This window comes from Branchiostoma lanceolatum, chromosome 19 (genome assembly GCF_035083965.1).
Source record: "Branchiostoma lanceolatum isolate klBraLanc5 chromosome 19, klBraLanc5.hap2, whole genome shotgun sequence".
Taxonomy (NCBI): Eukaryota; Metazoa; Chordata; class Leptocardii; order Amphioxiformes; family Branchiostomatidae; genus Branchiostoma; species Branchiostoma lanceolatum.
Window position 1 is genome coordinate 12,518,647 of NC_089740.1, and position 25,224 is coordinate 12,543,870.

The window sequence follows — 25,224 nt, forward strand, 5'->3', positions numbered from 1 at the left end:
TACGCAACTCATGCGGGGCTTGTATATACGCACAAGTGTGACAGGGGCTTAAGACACGGTATTGGAAGACGGAGCCCATCCCTCTCCTTCCACCGCTTTTTACCTCCCCAACCGAAGTCAGGTACCCATTTTACACCTGCAGGGTGCAGTGAGGAACGTAGTGCGAAGTGCCTTTCCCAAGGACACAACATCTAGCCCTGAATGCCAGGAATCGAACCCGCGACCTCTCGATCTCGTACTCTAGCCTAGCCATTTGACGCCTACTGTCTTCATGTAAACGACGTTGTCAGAAATTTCCATTTAAAATCTAATCTATGACAAAGACGAATAACTGTTTCATTTAGTAATTGAGTTTTAGAGTGGCTTTTATAAATGGACAGTCGATGGTAGTTGTTTGAGTACTTTGTTGTAGATAGCTTTGTTCTACATCAGTCGACGGAGGGTTAATCTTTCGGGCTCTCTCCTGCCTCTGACCGCTTATCTCTGGCAAACAGGCCGGTCCATTCATACGCGAGACGGGCACGTCTGCTGTATATCTTTAAACGTGCAACACGTAGTGATGTGAATACGAACAATCTAACAGTTCAACATATGCACAACTTAAGCTATGTAACCGCGGGGTATTAGAAGGGTTCAGAACCAAGTGTTGCATGACCTTGAAGGATTTAAAAAACAATAACATTGAGGCAAAGGGACGCTTTGATGTGGTATCTATTACAGTTATACTGTAGCTAGTAGAATATTAAATGGTCTATGTAGAATCGCAATGATAACGTGTGGTGCATTTAAAGTATAAAGTAGAGTGGACTCATTCCTCAAGCTAACCGACATCTTTCACACCGCAGTGGTTCCTCAGTAAGACTTCTGGAGCCGCATAGTTCTCGTTTAGAACTTATACTCAGTCTAATACCACAACCCGTTTCGCCGCGACAGCATTTTCCAGTGTACAGACTGAATGACACGAGTACATGAGGTTCTCACTTATATAGCTTTATAGTGCATAGTCAACACTCTACTTTATACTGTATGGTGCATTTAAATAAAGCTAAAACAGTCATTCTCTATGGAAGTAAAGCATAATTATTAGCCAATAGCGCACTGCGACTTTTGTTACGGCTCGAGAAATACGTCGGCCTATCATGTATTGTAATATATTCATGGTCGTAATGATAATTAGAACAAACGACAGTCCCTCATAATTAGTAATTAATTAGACGCCTGGTACGAGTAACTCGGGAATAGTGTTCACATTAACTATGTAATTTGATAATAAACAAACGTTAAAGCTTCTACGTCAATTAAGCACATACTGGTGTAGGATTAAGAGCGCGATTAGATCATGCTATTAAATCTGAACTGAATATCATGTCGCCAAAGGATAAAAAAATTAGATGATGTTGTCACTTCTCTACTATACAAACACGTTTAAGGGTATAACATAGTAAAAGATTAATACCTTTTTGGGTTGAAGCCGGTATATTTGTCTACTATGCTCTATTTAGTCTCTACTAGGCTAACTACGTCAGGTATAGGGAGAGCATTTGCCAGGGAAGTTTGGCCACCAGAGGGTTTCATTTGCAAGAGGTGTTATTTTTTTTCAAGCGGGGGAATTATTTACTTTACCGTGGACTGACTCTGCTGGACAATTATTCAATTTTTTTTCCAAATTCTACGACCCATACCCCGTAGGAAGTACTCTCCAAGGTTGGTGGGGAAGATCGTGACAAAAAACGGGACATATGATAAAACGGTCACGATCTTCCCCACTAACCTCTGCTTGGAGAATACGCAGGAAGGCCTGGTGGAGGCTATGCTCTAATCATAAACACGTAACAATCAATCGGTACATCTACAGGGTACTACAGTGCACGGCCCAAGAGTTTATTGGACAATCAAGACCTCCCATGATGTTTGTTAACGCGAGACAAAGCGATCTCGCCGGAACACTTTCCGTAGCGTCTAACCTTTCCAACGATAAACAGTCGTCCCACAGACCGGATATATGCGAAACAATGCTAACGGAGGCCACACACATGGCGACAAGTCTGAAACAATAGGGAAAACTCGGCACAATTTCAGAAGAAGGGCACTCTACGTGGGTTCGACCCAATACCCAACCGTACATTTGTAATAACGTAAAAGGCGCCATAGGTCTTCTATTTAGTGTATTGTAATGGCGTCTGGTGCATTCAAAATACCTTAGGCCACAGCAAGTAAAATTTATGGATGACATCAGCGCGCACATTGATTTTCGCCTGATTTTGAAATAAAAAACAAGATTTGTTTTACCCTTCGGCAATGGTCAACATACAGAAAATAGTACAATATGTCGCAAACTACTGTAAGTTCTATCACAAAAACGTTCTAGATGCTATAAAAAAGCATTTGCACAAGTAAGAATGGTGAAAACAAGTGTTTTGTATGCAAGCTGTAATAAGATTGCTCCTTGTCACCAACTTACAGGAAGACACAGTGCAGCCCTCATGCCAAACTTGTAATAAAGTCTTTAATTGCTGTGCCATTATAATCAACAACGTGTAATCTGATGTGCTGTTCTTAAATGAAGTGAACTACTAACAAATTAACTAATGAAAGCGTTTCCTATTTCTAACTTCAACTTCATACTGTTCACCACTCTGGATTTGCGTAGTAAACACCCAAATACTGGCGGTCATTGTCCAGGGAGCTTCAGTCGAAAGGTGCTTCTAAATTATCTTTTTCAGATCTCTGTCGCTCTAGCAAAGAGCGCTGACAACTACCTTTCCCAAGTGATACACACGCCAATATGTGATGGGTTAAAGTCGATAACCTAGTTCCTAAGGTTCTTACCCTTTCATCAAGGTTCGTCTGATTTGGTACTGTGTTAATGCACTCAGGATCCTTTTCACTGACTCTCTCTTCCGACACTTTCAAAGGAAAAGAAGTTGGCGATTCTGGCAAAACCAGGCCATCCAATACGGTCAGAATCTCGACCAGAAAGTGAACCCACACGTACATTTAGACTTAACGTAATAACGTAATGGGCGGTGGGTCAAAGTAAATAAGTAAGTAATAGGTGCCACATGTCTTCTATCTAGTGTGTTCCACGTCTGACGCTTTGAAAAAGCCTTGAATGTCTTTCCAAACATGTGGAAGGTTTTGCTGAACCTACCTATAACCTAGCATGAATGAAGACATTTTCTATGTTTAAATTACACTTCGTACCCTTCACTTTTCTCGACGTAAGTAGCAAAACCCCCAGCACAAACAACCCTTTACCAAACACCGTCCGTTCTAACGGTGCTTCTAGATTGACTCTTCCAGATCTCTGTCGCTCTAGATCTAGCAAAGAGCGCTGACAACTACCGGTGCCTTTCCCAAGTGATACACACGCCACGTGATGGGTTGAAGTCGATAACCTAGTTTCTAGGGCTCTTACCCTTTCATCAATGTTCCTAAGATTTGGAATCTGTGTTAATGCACTCACATTTCCTCAATTTGACTCCCTCTTCCGACACTTTCAAAGGTAAGAAGTTGGCGTTTCGGGCAGAACCAGGCCATCCGAGACAGTCAAAACCTCTTGAAGTGGAGCCCTTATAATTTATAGGTTACCTTACGGTCGGCTTTATCGTTGGAGTATCGGCATTTCCTACTGATTTATGAGGTAATTATGTACCCGGCTATACCTGCAAGTTACGTGAATCAGACTGCCCGGTTTGATAATGAGAGGGTGCGCGGTGACATATCGTCCTGATTATGATCTAAGTAAAGGCATATATATCATCAAGATAGCTGAACATTTTATCTGTGTTAAAGGAAACCCAAGCAATATTAGGGTCCGAAAAATCGGATTTTGAAAGTCAATTTATTTAGTCTTCTCTATACATGATTAGTTCAAACAACACTATCACAATGTATAGCAACGTACATGATGCAAATATACTACGTTGTTGTGATGTGAGAACTCACTGAAAATTGTGGCCAGAGTTTTTGTAGGCTCATGTAACTAAGGGGATGATCGTACGGCACGATTTTGCGCGGTTTTAAGATCCTAAAAGTATGAAGTTATTACGCAAATGTGCTGAACAGCGTTAGTAAATGTCGCTACCATAAAGATTTCAGTATTTTTCTATTTCCATTTTTGGTCATAATATTTCTTTAGTTGCCTTTAAATGTGCTTTGGTCCCAAGAGACCAGCAATCTACGAAGGTACACAATTGGCAGTGAAACATGCGCAAATAATGTTCTGCTAGGTAGACTTACGTTTAGCCTGGAAACCATACCACACCGGGAGCTCCCCGCTTTCTCTACGGTACTGGGAGTGATGCCCGCCCGCCCAGACAGATTAGCCCGCCCGGGGTTTTGTTTACGGCCTTGGCTATCGAAACTACGGTGGTTGCGAAACTCTATATGGCAGCTAGGAAGACAATCTGACAGAAACGGGTCAATATAGCAGACTGGGTCCGGTAAAACACACCCAAGCCGACCCATAGAGACTGGGACCAGGCTAACTTACGTTACGTTTTCTTGAGATATTCTTTAGGGTCTACATTAAAACGTCCAGGCTGTAGTTCTTGATATGTCACTTTGTTAGCGTTAGTAATAGTCCCTGTGCTAAGCCATGACCAAACGCTAATTGACTAAGACATACCACATGCACTAAAACAGGGTGTGGGGTTACACTGCAATGTGCATACATGGGACTCCTGGTGATCAGACTGGCTGGTGAATTGTTTGTGTTTGTCAATAATCAGTGACAAAGTTAACTGTCAATTATAACTAGACAACTTTCAACCATTGGCCAGCATGGTACCGCAGTTGTAATATATAATCAGGCATATAGAGGAGCTGTTGTCTTATAGTTACAGTAAAATTCATCACGCTTTTTGTTGGATGTTTCGTCGCATACGATATCTTTTCCGACACAACATTTGAAAACTATAGACGGGATGCCAACCTAATATACGGGAAAACGATCTACTAAAACAGGGTACGTAGCTAAATCAAATGATGACCCCGATTGCATGGAAGAAATCACAGGCACCCTTCGCACTTATAAATTGGCAAGCCTTTTTGTAGGATGAGTGTTGGCTATCTTGTTTAATCTTTTGTCCGACGCACGCCCTATATAATCCATCTTAATTAGGATAATGAATGAGAGACAACTAATATCTGATACTAGTAAATTGTATCCTTTCTAATTAAAAGCAGATTCATATCTGTAATTGACGTCAATATAGGATTTAGGATTTGACGAAAATGGGTCACTCTAAAATTAATTAATTTATCAGGTTTTGAGGAAGTAATCCATGATACATTTGGTACAGTACAGATATAATTTGTAGCCGTCAGCTTAGTGATTAAGTCAATTTTTAACGCCTGTGACAATCACGGATGTGCTATCTCTTGAAATGGAGCCCGATAGTTTGTAATTCATTTGTTGCTGACAGTTATGACTGTGATATTGGATAGAAATTCATTCCGATTGCTTGGTTACAAGGTCAGTAGACTAACGCACTATCCACTTCAGCTGTTTATCGTTGAACATTCCAATACAAAGTTCCCACCAAAACAATGGGTCTGAGGTCAGTAGGAGGATAATCAGTGTGAATGTAGGCTCAGCACCAGGGGCAGGACCAGTTTGAAGTCAGTAGGAGGATAATCAGTGTGGATGTAAGTTCAGCGCCAAGCACAGGACCAGTGTGAAGTCAGTAGGAGGATAATCAGTGTGAATGTAAGTTCAGCACCATGGACAGGGCCAGTGTGAAGTCACAAGGCCGATCATGGAACCCCTGGTATTTTCTATGGTACTGCAGTAGACTTTTATATTTCTACATCTTCTGTTTTGACCAGGGTCATCATTTTTGGATGACCGTTACCGTTTGGACTAGATGGATATATCTAGATCCTCTAGCAGCTTGTGCATTTGTGTTGGAGACTTCGTTCGCTAAACCTGTTTTGCTGCTTTATTTTGCCTCTGTCCGCGACGGTAACTTAGCTAAAGAGATGGTGGACTACCACTGACACTCTAGCAACTTTCTTGGGAACTGCAGGTGCATTTTTGTATTTGTTTACTAATCCTGCCCACTTATGTTGTGATGATACCCCAGCTAAAGAGATGGTGGACTGCATCGCTGATTCTTAAGCGACTTGTTTTGGAACTGCAGGTGCATCTTTGTTATAGACTTTCTAAAATATTTAACAAATATTTCTTTCATGTTTTCCTTCTTCACGTGACGATCCCTCAGCCAAAGAGATGGTGGACTACATCGCTGACTTTCTAGCAACTTTCATATATTTATCAAATCTTTCTTTCATGTTTTCCCTCTTCATGTGACGATCCCTCAGCCAAAAAGATGGTGGACTGCATCGCTGATTCTTAAGCAACTTGTTTTGGAACTGCAGGTGCATCTTTCTTGTAGACTTTCTAACATATTTAACAAATATTTATTTCATGTTCTCCCTCTTCACGTGACGATCCCTCAGCCAAAGAGATGGTGGACTACATCGCTGACTACCTCCAGACGGTCCGCACCCAAGACAGGCAGGTGTTCATGGATACTTTACTAAACCTATGTTTCTGTTTTGCCCACTGCACGTGACGATACCTTAGCTAAAGAGATGGTGGACTACATCGCTGACTTTCTAGCAACTTTCATATATTTATCAAATCTTTCTTTCATGTTCTCTTTCTTCGCGTGGCGATCCCTCAGCCAAAGAGATGGTGGGCTTCATCGCTGACTCTCTAGCAACTTTCTTGGGAACTGCAGGTGCATTTTTGTATTTGTTTACTAATATTTCTTTCATGTTTTCCCTCTTCACGATAACTTAGCCAAAGAGATGGTGGACTACATCGCAGACTACCTCCAGACGGTCCACACCCAAGACAGGCAGGAGTTCATGGATACTTTACTAAACCCATGTTTCTGTTTTGCCCACTGCACGTGACGATACTTCAGCCAAAGAGATGGTGGACTACATCGCGGACTACCTCCAGACCGTCCACACCCGCAGAGTGTACCCGGATGTACAGCCGGGGTACATGCGCAGTCTGGTTCCGGACAGCGCGCCCATGGACGGGGAATCATGGGAAGACATCTTTGATGACGTGGAGAGAGTCATCATGCCTGGAGTTCGTAACGGTTTTATTTTTAGACATATCTGTATTCCTGGTGCTCAAAAGTATTTGATAGTGTTTGCCATAGACTAGTCCTGTAGTAGAACATACAGATAGCAAATGTGAATTACTGTAACGTTGCACCTTCTTTAGATTATCATACTACGTATTTGCTTTTGGTAAAATATCCTACTCCGATCGTATTCTATATCATCAACTCAATACACCTTTTACGAACAATAACTTTTTCTTGGTGACTTTCTTGCAAAACAAAACCGCTAACGCTAGTATACTTAATTTGAACACAGATAGAGGTTCTATTTTTCTTTCCTAAAAATATTCTAACAAATTATTTTCACTTACACAAAGAATGTATTTCGGTACTGCGAACAACAACCTTTGCATGTTTATGCCAGGTCAATGATCGAAGGATAGAAACACATGATATATCCCTTTTATTGTTTACTATAAATATCATAAGCAAAACATTATCTAAAGCTTACATTGTTTACATTAGGTGGTGCATTGGCAGAGTCCACACATGCACGCTTACTACCCCGCACTCAACAGTGGACCGTCCCTACTAGGCGACATGTTGGCTGATGCAATAGGTTGCATTGGCTTCACTTGGGTGAGTAACGGTTCATCCCCAGCTATTCAATCTATTAATGTACATAAAAACAGAAACTTTTCATGTCAAGGCATGTAACAAACACCTTTGGGTACCCAGGGAAAATTTCATTATCCATTTTTAATGATTTCAAAAGTTATGATTTCAATAATCATGCAATAGGTTGTATCGGATACACTTGGGTGAGTAAGCGGCGTCTCTCAGCTATTCAATCTATGGATGTACATAAAAAAGAGAAACTTTTCATGTCAGACCATTTCACAAACACCTTTGGGTACCCACGGTAGATTTCATCATACATTTTTCATGATTTCAATACATTCCCTAGATAAACGGTACGGTATACCTCAATTACTAGTATTCAATGATTTCAATCTATGAATGTACAAAACACGAGGAAACCTTTCATGCCAGACCATGTCACAAACACCTTTGGGTACCCACGGTAAATTCTATCATTCATTTTTCATCATTTCATGTGTAAATTCACTAGATAACATTCACGCTTTGTGACGCGGACTTGAAAAGACCGGAGATGGTATTAGCAGATTTTGATCACAAATATTCCTTTCTGACCAGCCTATTTGGAAAGAGCAGAATGCCTCAAAAGACGCCATTGAGAAATATCGCGGCATCTTGTCTCCTAAACCTGGTGCACTGCTGCAGACTTTCACATACCTGCACAGACACTGACCTTCAAGAAGCGATCGAAACTGCACTAGACTGGGCAGAGAGAAACTGCTATGATGAACTTGTAACCTTTATTCGGAGACATTCTATAGCAACGACGACATCGACACGGAAAAGTCTAGCCATCTTGCATTCATACATTTGACAGCAGAAAAGAAACTTTGAATAATATACCGACGGCAGATAAAATCAAACATCTAAAATACGTGTATATCTGGAAAGGTTAGGGTTATTAACTTTATTTCAACACAAAAATACATCCATGAAATATTCAGCTGAAATAACTTTATCTTTACTGCAGCTTTCGTAAAGAATGTAAGTGACCGAACATTTAGAGCGCGTAACCTGACCATATGTGACGTCAGCCACTAGTCAAAAGCTAGTGCCAGGATGTCGACTCTGTGTTGATATCCAGTTGCGTTTGTGATGTGTTCAAGTTACGCTTATGACAATACATTATTTTCTAATCTCCAAGCAGATTCAACGGTTGCAAAGACCGTATCCAAGTGGCAGAATTAGTTTTTATTGCAACCGACGGTGCCTGACAACTTCCCTGGCTGACTGGAGCTTCTCTGGCTAGCTTGTGCGATTTTAGCACCGTGGAGATCTGCTTGGAGATTAATTATTTTCATTGATACTAGCCTCATGTTGTAGTATAATCTGTTCGTGCACGCCTGTGTAACCCAAAGACTTTAGAAACGGAGATGGGTGCCTACCTATAAACCATGTGCTTTGGGAGGGACTTAAACTTTTTTGAAAACCTGATTATTCTCCGGCAGGCCTCCAGCCCAGCGTGTACAGAGCTGGAGATGATAGTCATGGACTGGTTGGGTGCGTTCAGCGTTCTCTAATTTTGCCTTTCTAGTTCTTTGGTTTTCTTACATCAAATAGTTGTATCTTGCGGACAAAATATTACATAGATGCCTTCATATCTAAAATACAACCATTGTCGCTATCTATATCATTGCATATTACTACCCACATGCATGTCAGCATTTTCCTTTCTTCGTAACAGACTACACATAGCAATGCATTAGTGCAATTTGTAACGATCAGCTATCTTTGCATGCACAAATAGAAGGGTGTGTATTTGTTTTAAACGTTTATATTCCTTGAATGATGCTACTTCTATTTCAGATAATAAGAAAATGTTGGATTTTGGTGTCTTATGCCCTTTGATATACATTATATGCCTCCTGGACACGTATCTGTTTTTGGAAAAGCAACACATTGCTGACACTATATATCAAATATGACATATATGTATTTTTTATCATTTATTGCCGTTTAGGCAAGATGATTGGGCTGCCTCCACAGTTTCTCTACGAGTTGTCGGATGGAAAAGGCGGAGGGGTTATTCAGGTAAATGTCTTATCTACATGCTAGAGCAAAGATTATCTTAGCTTTATTAACTATAGTATCATATTATGTTCTGACATCATTGTAATTACACGTTCGCGATTACACGTTCGCCCGAAATCTGTATTGATTTAGTCGGCGACCATGAACGCCGCCATGATGAATTTTGACGTCATGCGGGGGCCATCTTGTTTCTCGTGACGTCATTTGCCGGTTATGTCAGCCATTTGACTCATTCATTATATTACGTCACAAACACCCATTTTACTTATTCAGTATTTATTATTTTGAGGTGTTTTACGGGACCCAAGGATGCTTATTCAACTATTTGTTTGCTTGTTTGTTTATTATTTGTTTGTTTGCTAGGGGACCGTCAGTGAAGCTACCCTTGTGTCCATGCTGGCGGCTCGTGCAGAGGCAGTGCGCAAGCTCAAAGAACAGGTCCCGGATGCAGAGGAAAGTGACATCACCGGCCGCCTGGTGGCGTACTGCTCAGACCAAGTAAGTTAAGTTAAAGTTAAAATTCTCCCACACCATAAGGTGTATAGGGCGGTGCCCATCTGCGTTTCATAGCCCTGGGCCACACTGTGGTGCAATCACTGCAGCAGGGGGCTAGTCCACTGGCAGTGGAGTGTGTTTAACTTCCATACTGTTTCAGAAGTATGTACCATTTTTATGAAGTCTTTGGTATGACTCAATGCGCCTCTTGACCAGAGGTGTCCTACCCGGGGCTAGCTTGACCTCGGATCTTCTGGTCCAAATAATTTGAACCAGATGTGGCAAGTAACAGAAGCGCAGACCATTACACCACAGGGACACTCCACAGACCAAGTAAGGAGCCTTGTGTTAATTTGTGAATGATATGTAAACTTAATCTACAAAAACACACCCATGCGACACAAACCAGGATGATCCATTGCAGTACTGAACATAACTACTAGGGGTCCGTAGACACTTGAATCATTTCAAGACCTTGTACACCTTGTTGTTGTATTATCACAGCCAGCTGGTACCCATCTGAGCAATGAGGCTGTTGTAATGTACTCGAGGCACCTCTATTTTACGTCCCTTCTGAAAGACGATGCAGCTCCTACCTGGATATCCTTCCCGGGATTCGAACCAGGGACATGACAACCCATGTATATACAGCTTCGTTCTGCAGTTCAGTCAGAAAAAAATACAAGAATTTTTATTGACACAACAAAAGTACAGTGACTTTCGTAAGGTCTTTTACAACTATACAATACATGCAAACAAACAATTGAATTGGATGCAAAAGAATTAACCTACGTACAAGTATACTCAGAAACAAACCCTAGCCCTAAAACTGTTAACATACACGATCATTAATGAATGAATGAAGACCTTTATTGCACATTTCTGCCACACTTGGCTAAGTACAGGTCACAACAAAACAAAATACAAGTACAGTCAACGGATCTAAAAGAATATGACTATCATTAGATAAATTCTACTTCTCCTCGCTTTTCGGTTATAATAGATATAAAAAAACAGACGTGTTCTTCAATGGGAGGTTTGTCTAGTCGCATTAGGAATATGAATTTTTGTACAGTACTTAGATGTGTGAAGTAGGGAAATAGGTTTTCTACAAGCTCATACAGTTCATTTCTTTCTTTGGTACATGTATATAATCCACATTCTACCACAAAATGACATTCGTCCTCTATTCTATTCTATTCAAAGTACAATGTTTCTTGTTTCAGGCCCATTCCCAGGTCCAGAAGAATTGTGTGGTCGCACTGGTCAAGCTGCGTCAGCTGGACACGGACGAGAAGGGCCGGATGAGGGGAGCTGACCTGCAGAAGGCCATAGATCAGGACAGGCAGGAGGGGCTCATCCCGTTCTTTGTAAGGAACTCACCTCACCTCACCTCACCTATCCCTTGACCTCTTCTTGGGTCGTTGGGGCACCATTTATAGATCCTCCACCGTCCTTCTCCACCTCACTCTATCCTCTGCCACTCTCACTGCTGCCGCCAAGCTTAATCCTGTCCACTCTTTAAGGAACTAGCTTGTGAATAATCTCAAGAGTCCACTCGCACTATGTCTTTATATGTCTTTAGCTCTCTCTCTCTCTCTCTCTCTCTCTCTCTCTCTTTCTCTCTCTCTCTCTCTCTCTGTTTCTGTCTCTCTCTCTCACTCGCTCAGTCACTCAGTCACTCAGTCACTCACTCAATCACACACACACACACACACTCTCTCTCTCTCTCTCTCTCTCTCTCTCTCTTTCTCTCTCACCCTCTGTTGTTCTCTATCCATGACTTGCTCTCTCTCTCTGTACGTATGTAGTATGTATGCGCTTCTGCGCGCATGTGTGTGTATGTATGTATGTATGTATGTATGTGTGTGTGTGTGTGTGTGTGTGTTAATACGGCATTGTATTTGACCCTGAACTTTATGTTAAAGATTATCTAAATGGGGAACGTTTGACTAGAGCTTCCCTTTATCACCTCTCCATATTGAACTTGATGTTCAGTTTGTTATAATTTCATCTCTTCAATTTCTTCTAGGTGTGTGCAACACTGGGGTCCACAGGAGCATGTACCTTTGACAGCCTGGAAGAGATCGGTCCCATCTGTGAGTACAGATTTTACATTTATCAGGTTTCCCACAGTGTTCTCAACAGAGTAGCGCACTGAAGAGTACATTTCGACCGTACGAACCACCGGTACCCGCGTTTTAGCCCCATTGTCTTAACGTGCTTGTGTGCTGAAGATACAACAGTTCCTTATTGCGAGCAAGCATCATAAGTATTATTCAACGAATATTTATAGCAGGAAAAACGTTACTGACCCACTGTTAGTAGCACTTACATCCAGACACATCAGGGCGTGGCCATTGAACACACCTGCTACCATGATAGTGTACTGTGTCAAAATTTGAAAAAAATAAAATGTATATATATGCACCTGTAACAAGACACACTTGACTTTAACGCTGACTGTGGGTTTAGCGGGAATGGGCAATGAAATCTTAAAGCCCCTATCTCACTGGACCCGCGGCACGTTGGCGGCCTCGCTGCGTCCTAAATGGGATTTGTTTTACCCTTGACTTAATATTCGGAACATCATGCAAAGCGTGTAAGTATGACTAAAAAGGCAACAAACACAAAAAACGTTCTTTTATCGATGCAATTCGTCGAGAGCTCTATCAAATTGCACGGTCGCAGTGAGGTCGTCAACGTGCCGCAGGTCCAGTAATAAAGCGGCTCTAAACTGGCGATAAATGCTACTTTCCAGGCGACAGTGAGAACATCTGGCTGCACATTGACGCAGCCTACGCGGGGACGGCGTTCATCTGTCCCGAGTACCGCTATCTCATGAAGGGGATCGAGCTCGCACACTCATTCGCCTTCAACCCCAGCAAATGGATGATGGTTCACTTCGACTGTACCGCAATGTGGTAAGGAATAAAACATGTACCCTTTTAACATTACCACGATTTTACGTGTATGATGTTAGTGTTAGTGTGTTTGTGTGTATCTGTGAGTGGGCGAGTGTGTGTGTTTGTTTGTTTTCTGTGTGTGTTGGTTTGTAAATGTGTGTATTCGTGTGTGTGTGTTTGTGTGTGTGTTTGTGTGTGTGTTTGTGTGTGTGTGTATGTGTGTGTGTGTGTGTGTGTTTGTGTGTGTGTTTGTGTGTGTGTATGTGTGTGTGTGTGTGTGTGTTTGTGTGTGTGTGTTTGTGTGTGTGTTTGTGTGTGTGTGTATGTGTGTGTGTGTGTGTGTGTGTGTGTGTGTGTCTGTCTGTGTGTGTGTGTGTATTAATTATCTTCCTGTGAGTCGGTAGGAGTATTTATGAATGAAAAGATTTCCAGAATTGGAGACAATTTCGGGAGGTTTCTCACAGATTCGCCACCTGTTAGTTGACAGTCAAGACAGGCGACTGTTCATCGATTTTGAACATTTGCAAGATCGTCGCAAACTGTACAGGAAAACGCACTTCAGGCATTAATTGTTAGCTCCTCCGTTACATAAGAATGACAGGAAATAGGTGAAAGAGTCAGTTTTCAAAAAAGCACGTGACATGCATTTCAACAAACATATTCAACATTCTGTATTTACCGATATTAACAATGTGTTATAAGACAGACAACAAATGATGTATCTAATTCAATGGTTAAACATGTAGGTGGGAGCTGGATCCTATGCCACCTTATACAATGGCCGACTCATTGACAATCCAATGATAATCTGCAAAAATGTAGAAGGCAAAGGAATGTTGTTTTGGCTTCTTTTTTATTATCATTGGATAATAAGACCCCCTCTACTTTTGCTAGTTTGGGTACCATCCTTGTTATGCCGGGGATCCTGTACTCCCTGTAGGTCTAACTGTCCTTGGTGCTGAACGCCATCCACACACATGTATGGGGGTAGAATATAGGATCCGCGCATAGTGAAAGAAAGACGAAAACATACATGTACAGATACAGGTTTCTGAACCATGCATTCTTTATGTCAACTAGTGTCATTATTATCTGTTCCCTAACATTTGGACAGTTTTTGGCATTAAGAATATCACCCCATCTTTCAAGCTAAATAGTTAATGTAATTTCACTAACGATTGAGGTTGCCTTGTTCTAATCCAAAGGTCAGGCAGGTGTGACATTACACTTATCATGTTCACCAGATCAATTAACTTAATCAGACATGAAGCTTAAGCAAATGCTAAACTCATTAGGTGCCTTTGAGTCCCATAGGGCCAATGATTAAGTGAGCTTTTAGGCGAAATGAAAGTGCTACAAGTCATTTGGCCATGAAACGTCAGTCGTATTGATGACACCCACGCACGTATAATATCTCGGATTATATTAAAGAAAAATCATTATCGTTGATAACGATCATATTCAACCTGATTTCATTCCAGTGTACTTCTTCATTTTGTCCCAAAAGTCACATTTCTCTTTCCGATAGTCTTGTATTAACACATTCTGTGGTGTAGTAATGTTAAGGGAAGTGTAGTGTCCGTGTTGGTTATACCTTGGCCAGAGTAAACCTCCTGATTTCTTCGCGTGTGTAAAACGTGAGTGTAAACCTGGTGTGTTGGGATTTCCAGTGTGCGCAAAGTTCCCGTAGTAAACCGCCATGTCATCCGCCATGTTCTGTTCATCAAACGTAAGGGTGATGTTTACGAGTGGCGCGGCTTGAAAGAGAAATGCGAGGTCTTCCCCGTTACACACGTGTCCGTTACAGTAAGGGTTGAGGTCCCATGCATGTTTCATAGACCAAACTTGGTCGAAAACGTACAGCCAGACGTTCGTGTCACCGGCTGCTACAGCGCTGCGTATGACGTTTCGAGTTGGACACGTAAAAACTAAGTCTGTAAGCATCTCCGCTAGGTAAGGCCTGTAGTCCGAAGATGGCGGTGACTTGTATTCCTTGTACACCGCCACTGCCTTCTCGTGCATAAAAGCCAAGATGAACTCTTCGAATTCAAGTTTCGACATTTTCTTGTTGAAGCTCGCGTGAACAAAAAGAACAGCTTCTTCGCTTGTAGTGCCTATTATGAACGGTTTTCGCTGAAAAAGACCACGTGAAAAGCTGTCCAATACTTCCGCAGACAATATGTCGCTGTCTATAGTAGGCGACCAGTTTGTGAAAAGCTCCAAAAGTTTGAACGGGTTTGTAATGTAACGGTCTGCCTTTTGCTGCACAGCCACGACATCGTTCACACTTTTGGAGCGGAGGCATCTCATGTCCCCGTGTGAACAGTTCAACTGCTCCGCAAAGTAGTCCCCAAGAAGTAGTGCTTCGACCTTAGATTTGTGAGGGATAGTAAATGGTAAGCTCAACATAATAGCCTTGTCGAATAAGCCAGCAGATTTGTTTGACGTCAGGTGGATTCCTATTGAATCTGCTCCGGCGCCTTGTCCTACAAGTGTTACACGGTTCTTGTCCCCTCTGAAGTTACCGATATTTGCCTGTACCCACTTCAACGCTTCTATCTGGTCCAGTAGTCCGTAGTTTCCCGTAGCAGCATCCTTACCTTGCCCTGCTACGAGAAATCCTAGAGCTCCCAGTCGGTAGTTAGTGGTGACGACCACGGTGTTACTCTTTTCTGCGAGAAATCTTCCGTCGTAAGCCAAAGCCGAGCCGGAGCTCGAACCATAGTCCCCGCCGTGTATGAAAAACAAGACGGGGAGTTTCTCGGTGTCGTGGTGTGAGGCATGTGGGACGAAGATGTTGAGGTATAAACAGTCCTCACTTTGTTTTCCGTCCCGTGGACATAAATGTTGGGGGTCGTGCCCCTCGGTCTGGCAGCCATGTTGCGGGCAGGCTTGACCCGGTACGGAGCCGTCGCGCACGCTAGGAGACCACTGTGAGCTGAAAGGTTGCGGCGGTTGCCAGCGTAGATCACCTACCGGTGGTTCCGCGAACGGTAGACCCAGAAATATGTCGCCTTCTTCTACAGATATACCCTGCACGGCCCCGTATTGCGTCTGGACGATAGCACCGCCATCTTTGATAGGCAAACCGCTCCCTCCGGCCAGTTGTAGAGACAGGATCAGCAGCAAGCAAATCAGCAACATAATTTCTGAGATATTTACACGGGAGCGGACAGTCACAAATGTACCAAACTGTGAAATGTAACAGTTAGCTGTCCTCAAAAGGCAAGAGGTTAAATAAACACTCTTTTCCAAGCCCTCGTGTCAACAGAAAACACGCACCGCTCGATTATATACTGCATGCGCCACCTCTTGTTTGGCTCCAAAGTACAAGTTATCGCGGTTTCAATTGCTAAACATTAACAATTTAGTCAACCAAGATAGATCGAGATGGAAGAATGTGTGTACGACTGTACGTGTGTAGAACGCTATTATGATAAAGAAACATAGATACGTCTTAACACTTGACTGTGCTACTATTTTTCCAGGGTTAAAGACAATGTGGCTCTGCAGCAAGCCTTCATCGTCAACCCGTTATATCTGCGACACGAAAACTCAGGTAATTTGTACTTGTCTTGCTATTAATGTTTGTGTTGTTGTACTGTTCCTTAACTTAGGCTGAATGATAAAATGATTTCTACATTGTTTAATGATCTCGAAAGACAAATTTACCAGGACATCAACTGTAGTTCCGCGATGTAGTGTTGACCTTCAGATTCAATTTTGAAACCGCGTCACTTTTTCCCACAATTCTCTTTTGTTTTACATTTAGGTCATGCTGTTGACTACATGGTAAGTTGGCATTCATTTTAATGCAATGATTATAAATGCATTCTTAAGTGGGTCATAGCAAACCGTGCATAAGAGTTGACAAGGCAGATGTCACATATATGGAACGCGGGCGCAAGCTAATCCTTGTGTAGGTGTCAAGGGTGAGTTGGAAGTCCGTAGCGCCCCCCGTCCCGATGATGTGACTACAATTACACTTACTACAAAAGTCACAAGGAAATGTGACTATATCCTTGCACCCATCTGTAATATGAGAGGTCATTATGATAGCACGTGACCTTCAGGAAGTTTGACGTCAGCAACGGGGTCAAAGGTGGTTGGATGTCGGTATCCCCCCCTCCCCCCCCGTCCCGATGATGTGACTTCACTTACTACAGAAATGTGACTGTATCCTTGTACACATCTGTAGTATTGGTAGAGAGGTCATTTCAACTGCGCGTTACCTTTTGGAAGTTTGACGTCAGCAACGGGGTCAAAGGTGGTTGGAAGTCGGTAACGCCCCCCGTCCCGCTAATGTGACTATACAGTCTTACAAAAGAAATGTGACTATATCCTTGAACACATATGTGATTGATGTAGAGAGGTTATTACGATAACATGTGACTTTCCGGAAAATTGGCGTGAGCAACGGGGTCAAAGGTGGTTGGAAGTCGGTACCACGTCCCGATAATGTGACTACACTCACTACGTACAGTAATGTGACTATATCCTTGTACACACAGCACTGGCAGATCCCCCTCAGCCGCCGGTTCCGTGCGCTGAAGCTGTGGTTCGTCATCCGGTCATACGGGGTCATGGGGCTGCGCGATCACGTCAGGAAGGTAGGCCATTTGTAGGGTTTTGATATGAAAATGATGAGAAATATACATGGCCTCCGTCCGTCAATATTGACCATGGCAAAACTCTATTACACGTCAAACTTTACAGCACCGGTTATGGTTAAGCAGTGCTGTACAAGAATGCCGGTCTCCGGTGAGAAAATAAGCATGGTATTACAAATGTCGTCTTTTTCAATACTGTTACATGTTTCTAAAGTAAAGTTTGATGTTGCCCTAAATGCCCATCAATCAGAATCTATCGTAGTAGACTTTAACAAACGGGGGATACATGTGTCAAAACGTCAAAAGCAGGTTGAGTCCCTTCAAGTCTTCAACTTGCTTTATTCTGGCTACAGGACGCTTTGACATTCCCCTCCCACTATCTGCTACAAACACAAGTAAAAACATTTACCCTTATGTATAAGCAGCAACACCTGTGCTGCATTGCTATGTGAACCAGTCAGAATTGCCTTGAAGAAGGTGACAGATGGTCACCGAAACGTCGGTGGAATAAATCTCTTGGTTGTGTGAAAAGAGTCTTTTTATTCAGTGACTTACCAACCTGATGAAACTATTCACGGATTTACCCTTAAGCTTCTATGTCGATTTTATTCATCCATGAATTTATCTATTCATTGGTTCGGCATGAAGAAGTTGTTACATGAACAGCCAGGGTTTCCCAACTAACGAATGTCTTCTATAAAAAAAAATCAAATACTAATCAAATTTTCTTTGCGTATCGCAGACAGCTCTCTTGTTGTAACTTTTCTCTACTTCTTTATTCCATTTGCAGGGCGTCAGGTTGGCTGAGCAGTTCGAGACGATGGTTCGGAAAGACACGAGGTTTGAGATCCCGGCACAGCGGATCCTTGGTCTGGTCGTCTTCCGTCTTAAGGTCAGTACCCCAGAGGTCTTAAAACTTGTCTTCATGACACCTCAAGATTGAGTACATCAATTCTCCGCTGAGGTGTATCTTTCAAAAGCCAATCGGGACGTTTTCCTTTTTTTTTAAATTTGATTGGTTGGAACTAAATGACGTCACAGAAAGAGTTCGTTGACTATTTCCTACTTCTTTATGCTGATAAACTTTGTACCTAGTAAAATGACAAAGTATCTAAGACAGAATAAGGTAAAAGCTGACAAGATATAGTATTCATATTAAAACTATTCAAAGGCTTCTTGTCACATCAGTGTCTTTATACTACGATAGAATTTCTCCTGGACGTACCGTTATGATACGTATGAATGAAAAAATCCCTTCTCTTATTCCACCGTGATATATTGACAGAATAAGACCTTCGAGCGAAGTGACAGTTATTGACCGTTTCTTTCAACCTGGGTTCAAGGCTAATAAGGGTTTTACAATTCATTGGGTTCAGGGCAATCTACTGCTACTGGCCTTATGTAATAACTTCGATCCTTAGAAACAATGTTTTAAACATCGATGTTAACACGAAATGATGGCTTTATATCGAGCTTGCAGTACGGTAGGATAATGTTGTTACCAGTACATTTGGTAAAAATGGGTTGTTTTATCTAATCAACCGAGACAAAATTATGTTAGCGTCACCACTTAACATATATACAAAAGACAGAAAGGTGACAAAGATTTAAAAATGCGGTTATTTCCCGGTACCCATTTCTGACAATAGTGGTTTCTGGTACATGTTTCACACAGTTGTTGTAGGGTGATGGTTTCCTTGCTTCAAACATGTCTCATACAAAATGCCACCTCCTGCAATCATGACCCTTTGATTAAAAATCCTGACATTTGGCGTACATCCTTTAAAAGCAACTGACCCCGACGAATAAGACAAGAGATTGATGTATTTGCACGTTAAGTAGGATTTAGTTCTTGGGTGGTGTGACAAGACAGCCAAAAGGTGTGACCCTGAGGATTATGAGTATTAACACCTTTGAGAATTATACCACGAATGGAGGTCATCCATATTCAACTTCACCAGCGGCCATCTTTGATTTGTATCACAACACATCTATCAGTGCCCAAAACGTCCGGTCAACCTGTCAATCAACTCCCACTCCCGTCCAAAACACTGCAGGGTGAGACTTGTTGACTAATTAGATTAGGGTGGGACTTAGTATATAGCTTAACCTGGTAGCAGGAATGGTGCCAGGGCCCACACTGGATAGCTCTTCGGCACCAAGAGTAGCATGCCCCGAGGAATTTTTACCTCAGGCCCCCTGAGGAATTCCTTTTGGTAAAGGGGCTGTCAATTGAATAAAGCAGGAGATATTACCAGGTTGGGATTAGTTTGCCAGGCGGCGATAGAAGCTTACAGTGCCGAAGAAACCCTTTCTGTCTGTAGCCCTGAGAGAGACCAGTGAATATTGCTGAAACATACACCAGGGACAGGGAAACACAGTCAGCACCAGGGACAGGGAAACACAGTCAGCACCAGGGACAGATAAACACAGTCAGAACCAGGGACAGGGAAACACAGTCAGGACCAGGGACAAGGAAACACAGTCAGAACCAGGGACAGGGAAACACAGTCAGCACCAGGGACAAGGAAACACAGTCAGCACCAGGGACAGGGATACACAGCCAGCACCAGGGACAGGGATACACAGTCTGCACCAGGGACAGGGAAACACAGTCAGCACCAGGGGCAGGGAAACACGGTCAGCACCAGGGACAGGGAAACACAGTCAGGACCAGGGGCAGGGAAACACAGTCAGTACCAGGGACAGGGAAACACAGTCAGCACCAGGGACAGGGAAACACGGTCAGCACCAGGGACAGGGAAACACGGTCAGCACCACTAGGGACAGGGAAACACAGTCAGCACCAGGGACAGGGAAACACAGTCAGCACCAGGGACAGGGAAACACAGTCAGCACCAGGGACAGGGAAACACGGTCAGCACCAGGGACAGGGAAACACAGCACCAGGGACAGGGAAACACAGTCAGAACCAGGGAAACACAGTCAGCACCAGGGACAGGGAAACACAGTCAGCACCAGGGACAGGGAAACACAGTCAGCACAAGGGACAGGGAAACACAGTCAGCACAAGGGACAGGGAAACACAGTCAGCATCAGGGACAGGGAAACACGGTCAGCACCAGGGGCAGGGAATCACAGCACCAGGGATAGGGAACACAGTCAGCACCAGGGACTGGGAAACACAGTCAGGACCAGGGACAGGGAAACACAGTCAGGACCAGGGACAGGGAAACACGGTCAGCACCACTAGGGACAGGGAAACACAGTCAGCACCAGGGACAGGGAAACACAGCACCAGGGATAGGGAACACAGTCAGCACCAGGGACAGGGAAACACAGTCAGCATCAGGGAAACACAGTCAGCACCAGGGACAGGGAAACACAGTCAGCACCAGGGAAACACAGTCTGCACCAGGGACAGGGAAATCTGATTCTTCCACGTTTACCCAACTAACATGGCGGCTGTGACGTCACATTCAAACAACCAATGATAGATCAATATGATAATGCTTTAACGATGTTGTCACAGGGCCCTGACTCCTTGACTGAGGCGCTGTTGAATCGTCTGAATAAGACTGGGAAGTTGTTCATGGTTCCCGCCTCTCTCAAGGGCAAGTACATCATCCGCTTCACCGTGACGTCACAGAACACCGCCGAGTCAGACATCGAATATGACTTTGAGCTGATACAGAAGGTGACTTTGGGGTTGTTTTATGTTTTTTTCCATATCTTAACAAGTCTTCGTTTCACATGTATGTCCTTGTTGTATCAATGTATGGTCTGGTGTTTGGATGCTTATCATATTTCTGTTGAGGAGTAGACCAAAGTTGTCAACGGAAAACGACTCTTTCCCTCATATAACCTTAACCTACTCAACATTGTCGAGAAATTATGAATATACAATATAGGTGGGGCTTCTACATGTGAGCGGCGCATAAAATAGATCCTTTTTAAGTCATCTAATGTTCCTAAAGGTTCTAGAAGAAATCATAAGTGTATATGTGAAGACGCACACACCTGTTTCCTGGCTTGAAGCCTAACGGCTTGTATATGTTCACATAGGACTTCAAACCCTATTAGAGCCTAATCTGCAGTACCGCTCCCGACCGCAACGAGAAAAGTGTTAAAAAGGCCGTGAAATTGCTTCATTTCCGTCTTTCCGGGATTGAAGAAATCGGGAAGGCTCGCAAAGGGGTTCATACTTTCGAGGCTTAGTTGACTTCGTTTCGAACATGCGACCTTATAGAATTGAAAAAATGACCACCTACAATCAGTTTCACAAAAGAATACAATGGGATATTGGGTCATAAATGATATGTTTATTTCGTATTTTACACCTTTTAACGCAGCTGAAATCAACCGAGACGTCGTGAGGGAATTGACCGTACTTCTGCTAAGAAGATTAAGTTTGCATGTGACTTATTTGTTTGTTGTTTTGTTGTTGTGTATTTAAGATGGCCTCCCACGTGCTCAGTGGAAACGAGGCTGAACCTGATATGGCAAAGTGGGAGACAGAAACGTTCGTGTCCAAAGTCTCCTCAGCGCCCGATGACAGCAACGGGAACAGAGCGGCCCAGCGGGCGGGCAGACGCCTCGACACCGCCGTAGTCAGGGTCCCGAGCGGGCGCCGTACAGTCATCGTCAAAATCCCGGTCAAAAACCAACCTAAACAAGATGGCGGCCGCCCGGTGGAGAAGGATCTAGCCAACATCTGCGGATGCACCTCGCTACTGAGCAGCCTCATGATGAATAAAGATAACAAAGAACTACAGAATTCTGCCTCCTCGTCTGCTAAAGATGACGCCGTGGCGGCTGCAAAGAGGCGCGCGATCTTCGAGGCTAAGGGAACGCAGACGTCGCTGGAATGTGAGATCAAAGTCATGGGGAATGGTCTGCTCTCCGAGGCTATCAAAAGTCTGTTGGTAAATGCTAACGATCATGGTAACATGGTAACCCACTAGAGTTGCCGAGTAGTAGCCTGGAAACCAGACAATAGTCAGGGAAGCACTGAGCTTCAATGCTTTCCTAAGGGGGGAGGGCAGGGAAAGTTTCATTGAAAGACGAAGAGCTGTGTAGGCCCTGGCTACAGTCTGGTTTCCAGGCTAGTTGCAGAGGCACGCTAAACAGAGGTTGTTGCTGCCAAGCCCGAGACTTTCAGGTTATGTGTAACAGATTGAACTAACAAAAGTAGCTTTATAGCTACGCCAAAAATAGTTACTCAAGCAACTGGATAAAATTTTGAAACAGGCAGACGTTTCAAACAGCATCCGCTATCTTTTGTCAGCGACCAAAGAAGGATCTGGTAGAACTAGGTTTTATACCAAAACTCTGAATAGATATGTTAATGAAGTGATGACAATTTCAGATGGTTCGATAGGACAGTAAGTTAAGACAAGGTTGTATGCTAATGAATCAATTAGCTCCTGACTGTTTCAAAAGTGTATCCAGTTGCTTGAGTAGCTATTTTTGGCGTATCTTATTACCTGGATGTCTAACCTTCATTAACGTAACGTTACAGCTGTACTGAATATAATGTCTTCATGTGAATCAACTGGCTCGAACCAAGGAGGTGTATTTAACAAACCAAATCTCTTAACGTTTGTATCGGATGTCGACTGTAGCTTGTAATGCTAGTGAAGATGTTGAGGCCAATCGTAACCTTTGTTGTAGCTACGTTGCCAATATATCTGTCCTTGTTTCTGATTGGCTGCTCCAGCCTAAACCATCTGTTTGAACTTGGCAAGAATATATGTTTTCTTTTGGCACTAGCTTGCTCAACTTCAAATCAAATGTCTTGGAGTTTACAAAAGTTGCCAATACATCTGTCCTTATTTCTGATTGGCTGCTACAAGCCTAAACCATCTGTTTGAACTTGGCAAGAATATCTGTTTTCTTTTGGCACTAGCTTGCTCAACTTCAAATCAAATGTCTTGGAGTTTACAAAAGTTGCCAATATATCTGTCCTTATTTCTGATTGGCTGCTACAAGCCTAAACCATCTGTTTGAACTTGGCAAGAATATATGTTTTCTTTTGGCACTAGCTTGCTCAACTTCAAATCAAATGTCTTGGAGTTTACAAAAGTTGCCAATATATCTGTCCTTATTTCTGATTGGCTGCTACAAGCCTAAACCATCTGTTTGAACTTGGCAAGAATATCTGTTTTCTTTTGGCACTAGCTTGCTCAACTTCAAATCAAATGTCTGACGACTTGGACCGTTACCAACTCGGCCCAGTCAACTTGGCCCATATGCATCGCCCTGGTCAACTTGGCCCATCGCTCTGGTCAACTCGGAACATCGCCCTGGTCAACTCGACCCAACACCCTGGTCAACTCGGCCCAATGCCGGAGACAGCAATCTAGGCCCAAAGACACACACACTGACAGAAAGACGCGGTCTCTATTAAAACATGTACATGTACTTGCAATTAGCCTACGGGCAGGAATTCGCAATAAACTTTCTATTAAAATTATGTTGATTGCCTACGCGCAGGCGGTTTGGGACTTCCCAAACCTCAAAGTTAACAGTTGTAAGTTAACTGTTACTACGGTAAAACGCCTGAAAGTGAGCAAAAACGTTGCGTTTTATTTCTTCAATACTAGTATATGAGCAAGTTTTATGAAGGAAACCATCTAACTCCAGGGAAAAGGGTGTCTGTGGAATATGCAAAGACCAAGTATTCAAGTAAATGTATTTTTTATAGTAACGTTACATTTTATAGTATATACAATATAAGCCAGCAGTCACGCTTGAGACTACGTATACTGCCAGCGACCGCAGATGCCCTGGAACACGGCGAGCCGACGGGCCCGGCCGGGCCCACCAGCGGATGAAGAATATCGTCGCTAGATGCATGCCGCGAGCAAAAAAAAACAATGTTCATTGGTTGATTAATGATTTAGAGTCATGAGGTTGTTCTTTAGAAGGTGAGTGTTTTTGTTATATTTTGTGTACATTTGGTGGTTGGGCCGAGTTGACCAGGGTGTTGGGCCGAGCTGACCAGGGTGTTGGGCCGAGTTGACCAGGGTGTTGGGCCAAGCTGACCAGGGTGTTGGGCCGAGTTGACCAGGGCGTTGGGCCGAGTTGACCAGGGTGTTTGGCCAAGTTGACCAGGGTTTTGGGCCGAGTTGACCAGGGTGTTGGGCCGAGTTGACCAGTGTGTTGGGCCGAGTTGACCAGGGTGTTGGGCCGAGTTGACCAGGGTGTTGGGCCGAGTTGACCAGATTTGCGATGGGCCGAGTTGGTAATGCGTAATGGTCCGAGTCGTTCTGATTCCCTTCAAATCTAAGCGGCTTTATTTGGGATAAATACAAAGTTGCACGTACCGTCTCTTGATTGAGGAGACCAACTGAGCATATAGGCTTAGGTTTTGAAGTAAACCAAAATTCGACGATACAAAATTAGGAGCCACCATCGACCCTAGACAGTGAGATGATATTTGTTAAAAGTGTACTTGAAATTAGCCAGGAA

The 25,224-nt window shown here is 43.2% G+C and overlaps 2 protein-coding genes across 3 annotated transcripts; one reads left to right on the forward strand and one right to left on the reverse strand.

Annotated features, from left to right (window-relative positions):
- The first annotated feature begins 6,886 nt into the window (after positions 1–6,886).
- Positions 6,887–24,633, forward strand: LOC136425615 (aromatic-L-amino-acid decarboxylase-like). Of its 2 annotated transcripts, XM_066414539.1 has the most exons (15): positions 6,887–7,111; positions 7,614–7,727; positions 9,197–9,248; positions 9,709–9,779; positions 10,143–10,277; positions 11,501–11,644; positions 12,307–12,373; positions 13,036–13,198; positions 16,669–16,739; positions 16,953–16,972; positions 17,692–17,790; positions 18,581–18,682; positions 21,284–21,448; positions 22,209–22,676; positions 23,932–24,633. In XM_066414539.1, exons 1-15 carry the CDS (start codon positions 6,947–6,949, stop codon positions 24,361–24,363), a joined length of 2,268 nt encoding a protein of 755 aa, XP_066270636.1. In that variant the 5' UTR covers positions 6,887–6,946; the 3' UTR covers positions 24,364–24,633. The 2 variants fall into 2 exon arrangements, with proteins under 2 accessions (XP_066270636.1, XP_066270637.1); XM_066414540.1 differs by having other exon boundaries at positions 6,892–7,111; positions 22,209–24,049.
- Positions 14,227–16,445, reverse strand: LOC136425587 (cAMP-regulated D2 protein-like). Its single transcript, XM_066414507.1, has one exon. The coding sequence runs from the start codon at positions 16,322–16,324 to the stop codon at positions 14,642–14,644; it is 1,683 nt and encodes a 560-aa protein (XP_066270604.1). The 5' UTR covers positions 16,325–16,445; the 3' UTR covers positions 14,227–14,641.
- Positions 24,634–25,224: the final 591 nt, after the last annotated feature.

Bases quoted from the DNA above. Each gene is read 5' to 3' on its own strand.
- LOC136425615 (XM_066414539.1), top strand. From the start codon at position 6,947: ATGGTGGACTACATCGCGGACTACCTCCAGACCGTCCACACCCGCAGA. The intron at 18,683-21,283 runs GTCAGTACCCCA...ATGTTGTCACAG, and splicing joins TGGTCGTCTTCCGTCTTAAG to GGCCCTGACTCCTTGACTGA. The intron at 21,449-22,208 runs GTGACTTTGGGG...TGTGTATTTAAG, and splicing joins ACTTTGAGCTGATACAGAAG to ATGGCCTCCCACGTGCTCAG.
- LOC136425587 (XM_066414507.1), bottom strand. From the start codon at position 16,324: ATGTTGCTGATTTGCTTGCTGCTGATCCTGTCTCTACAACTGGCCGGA.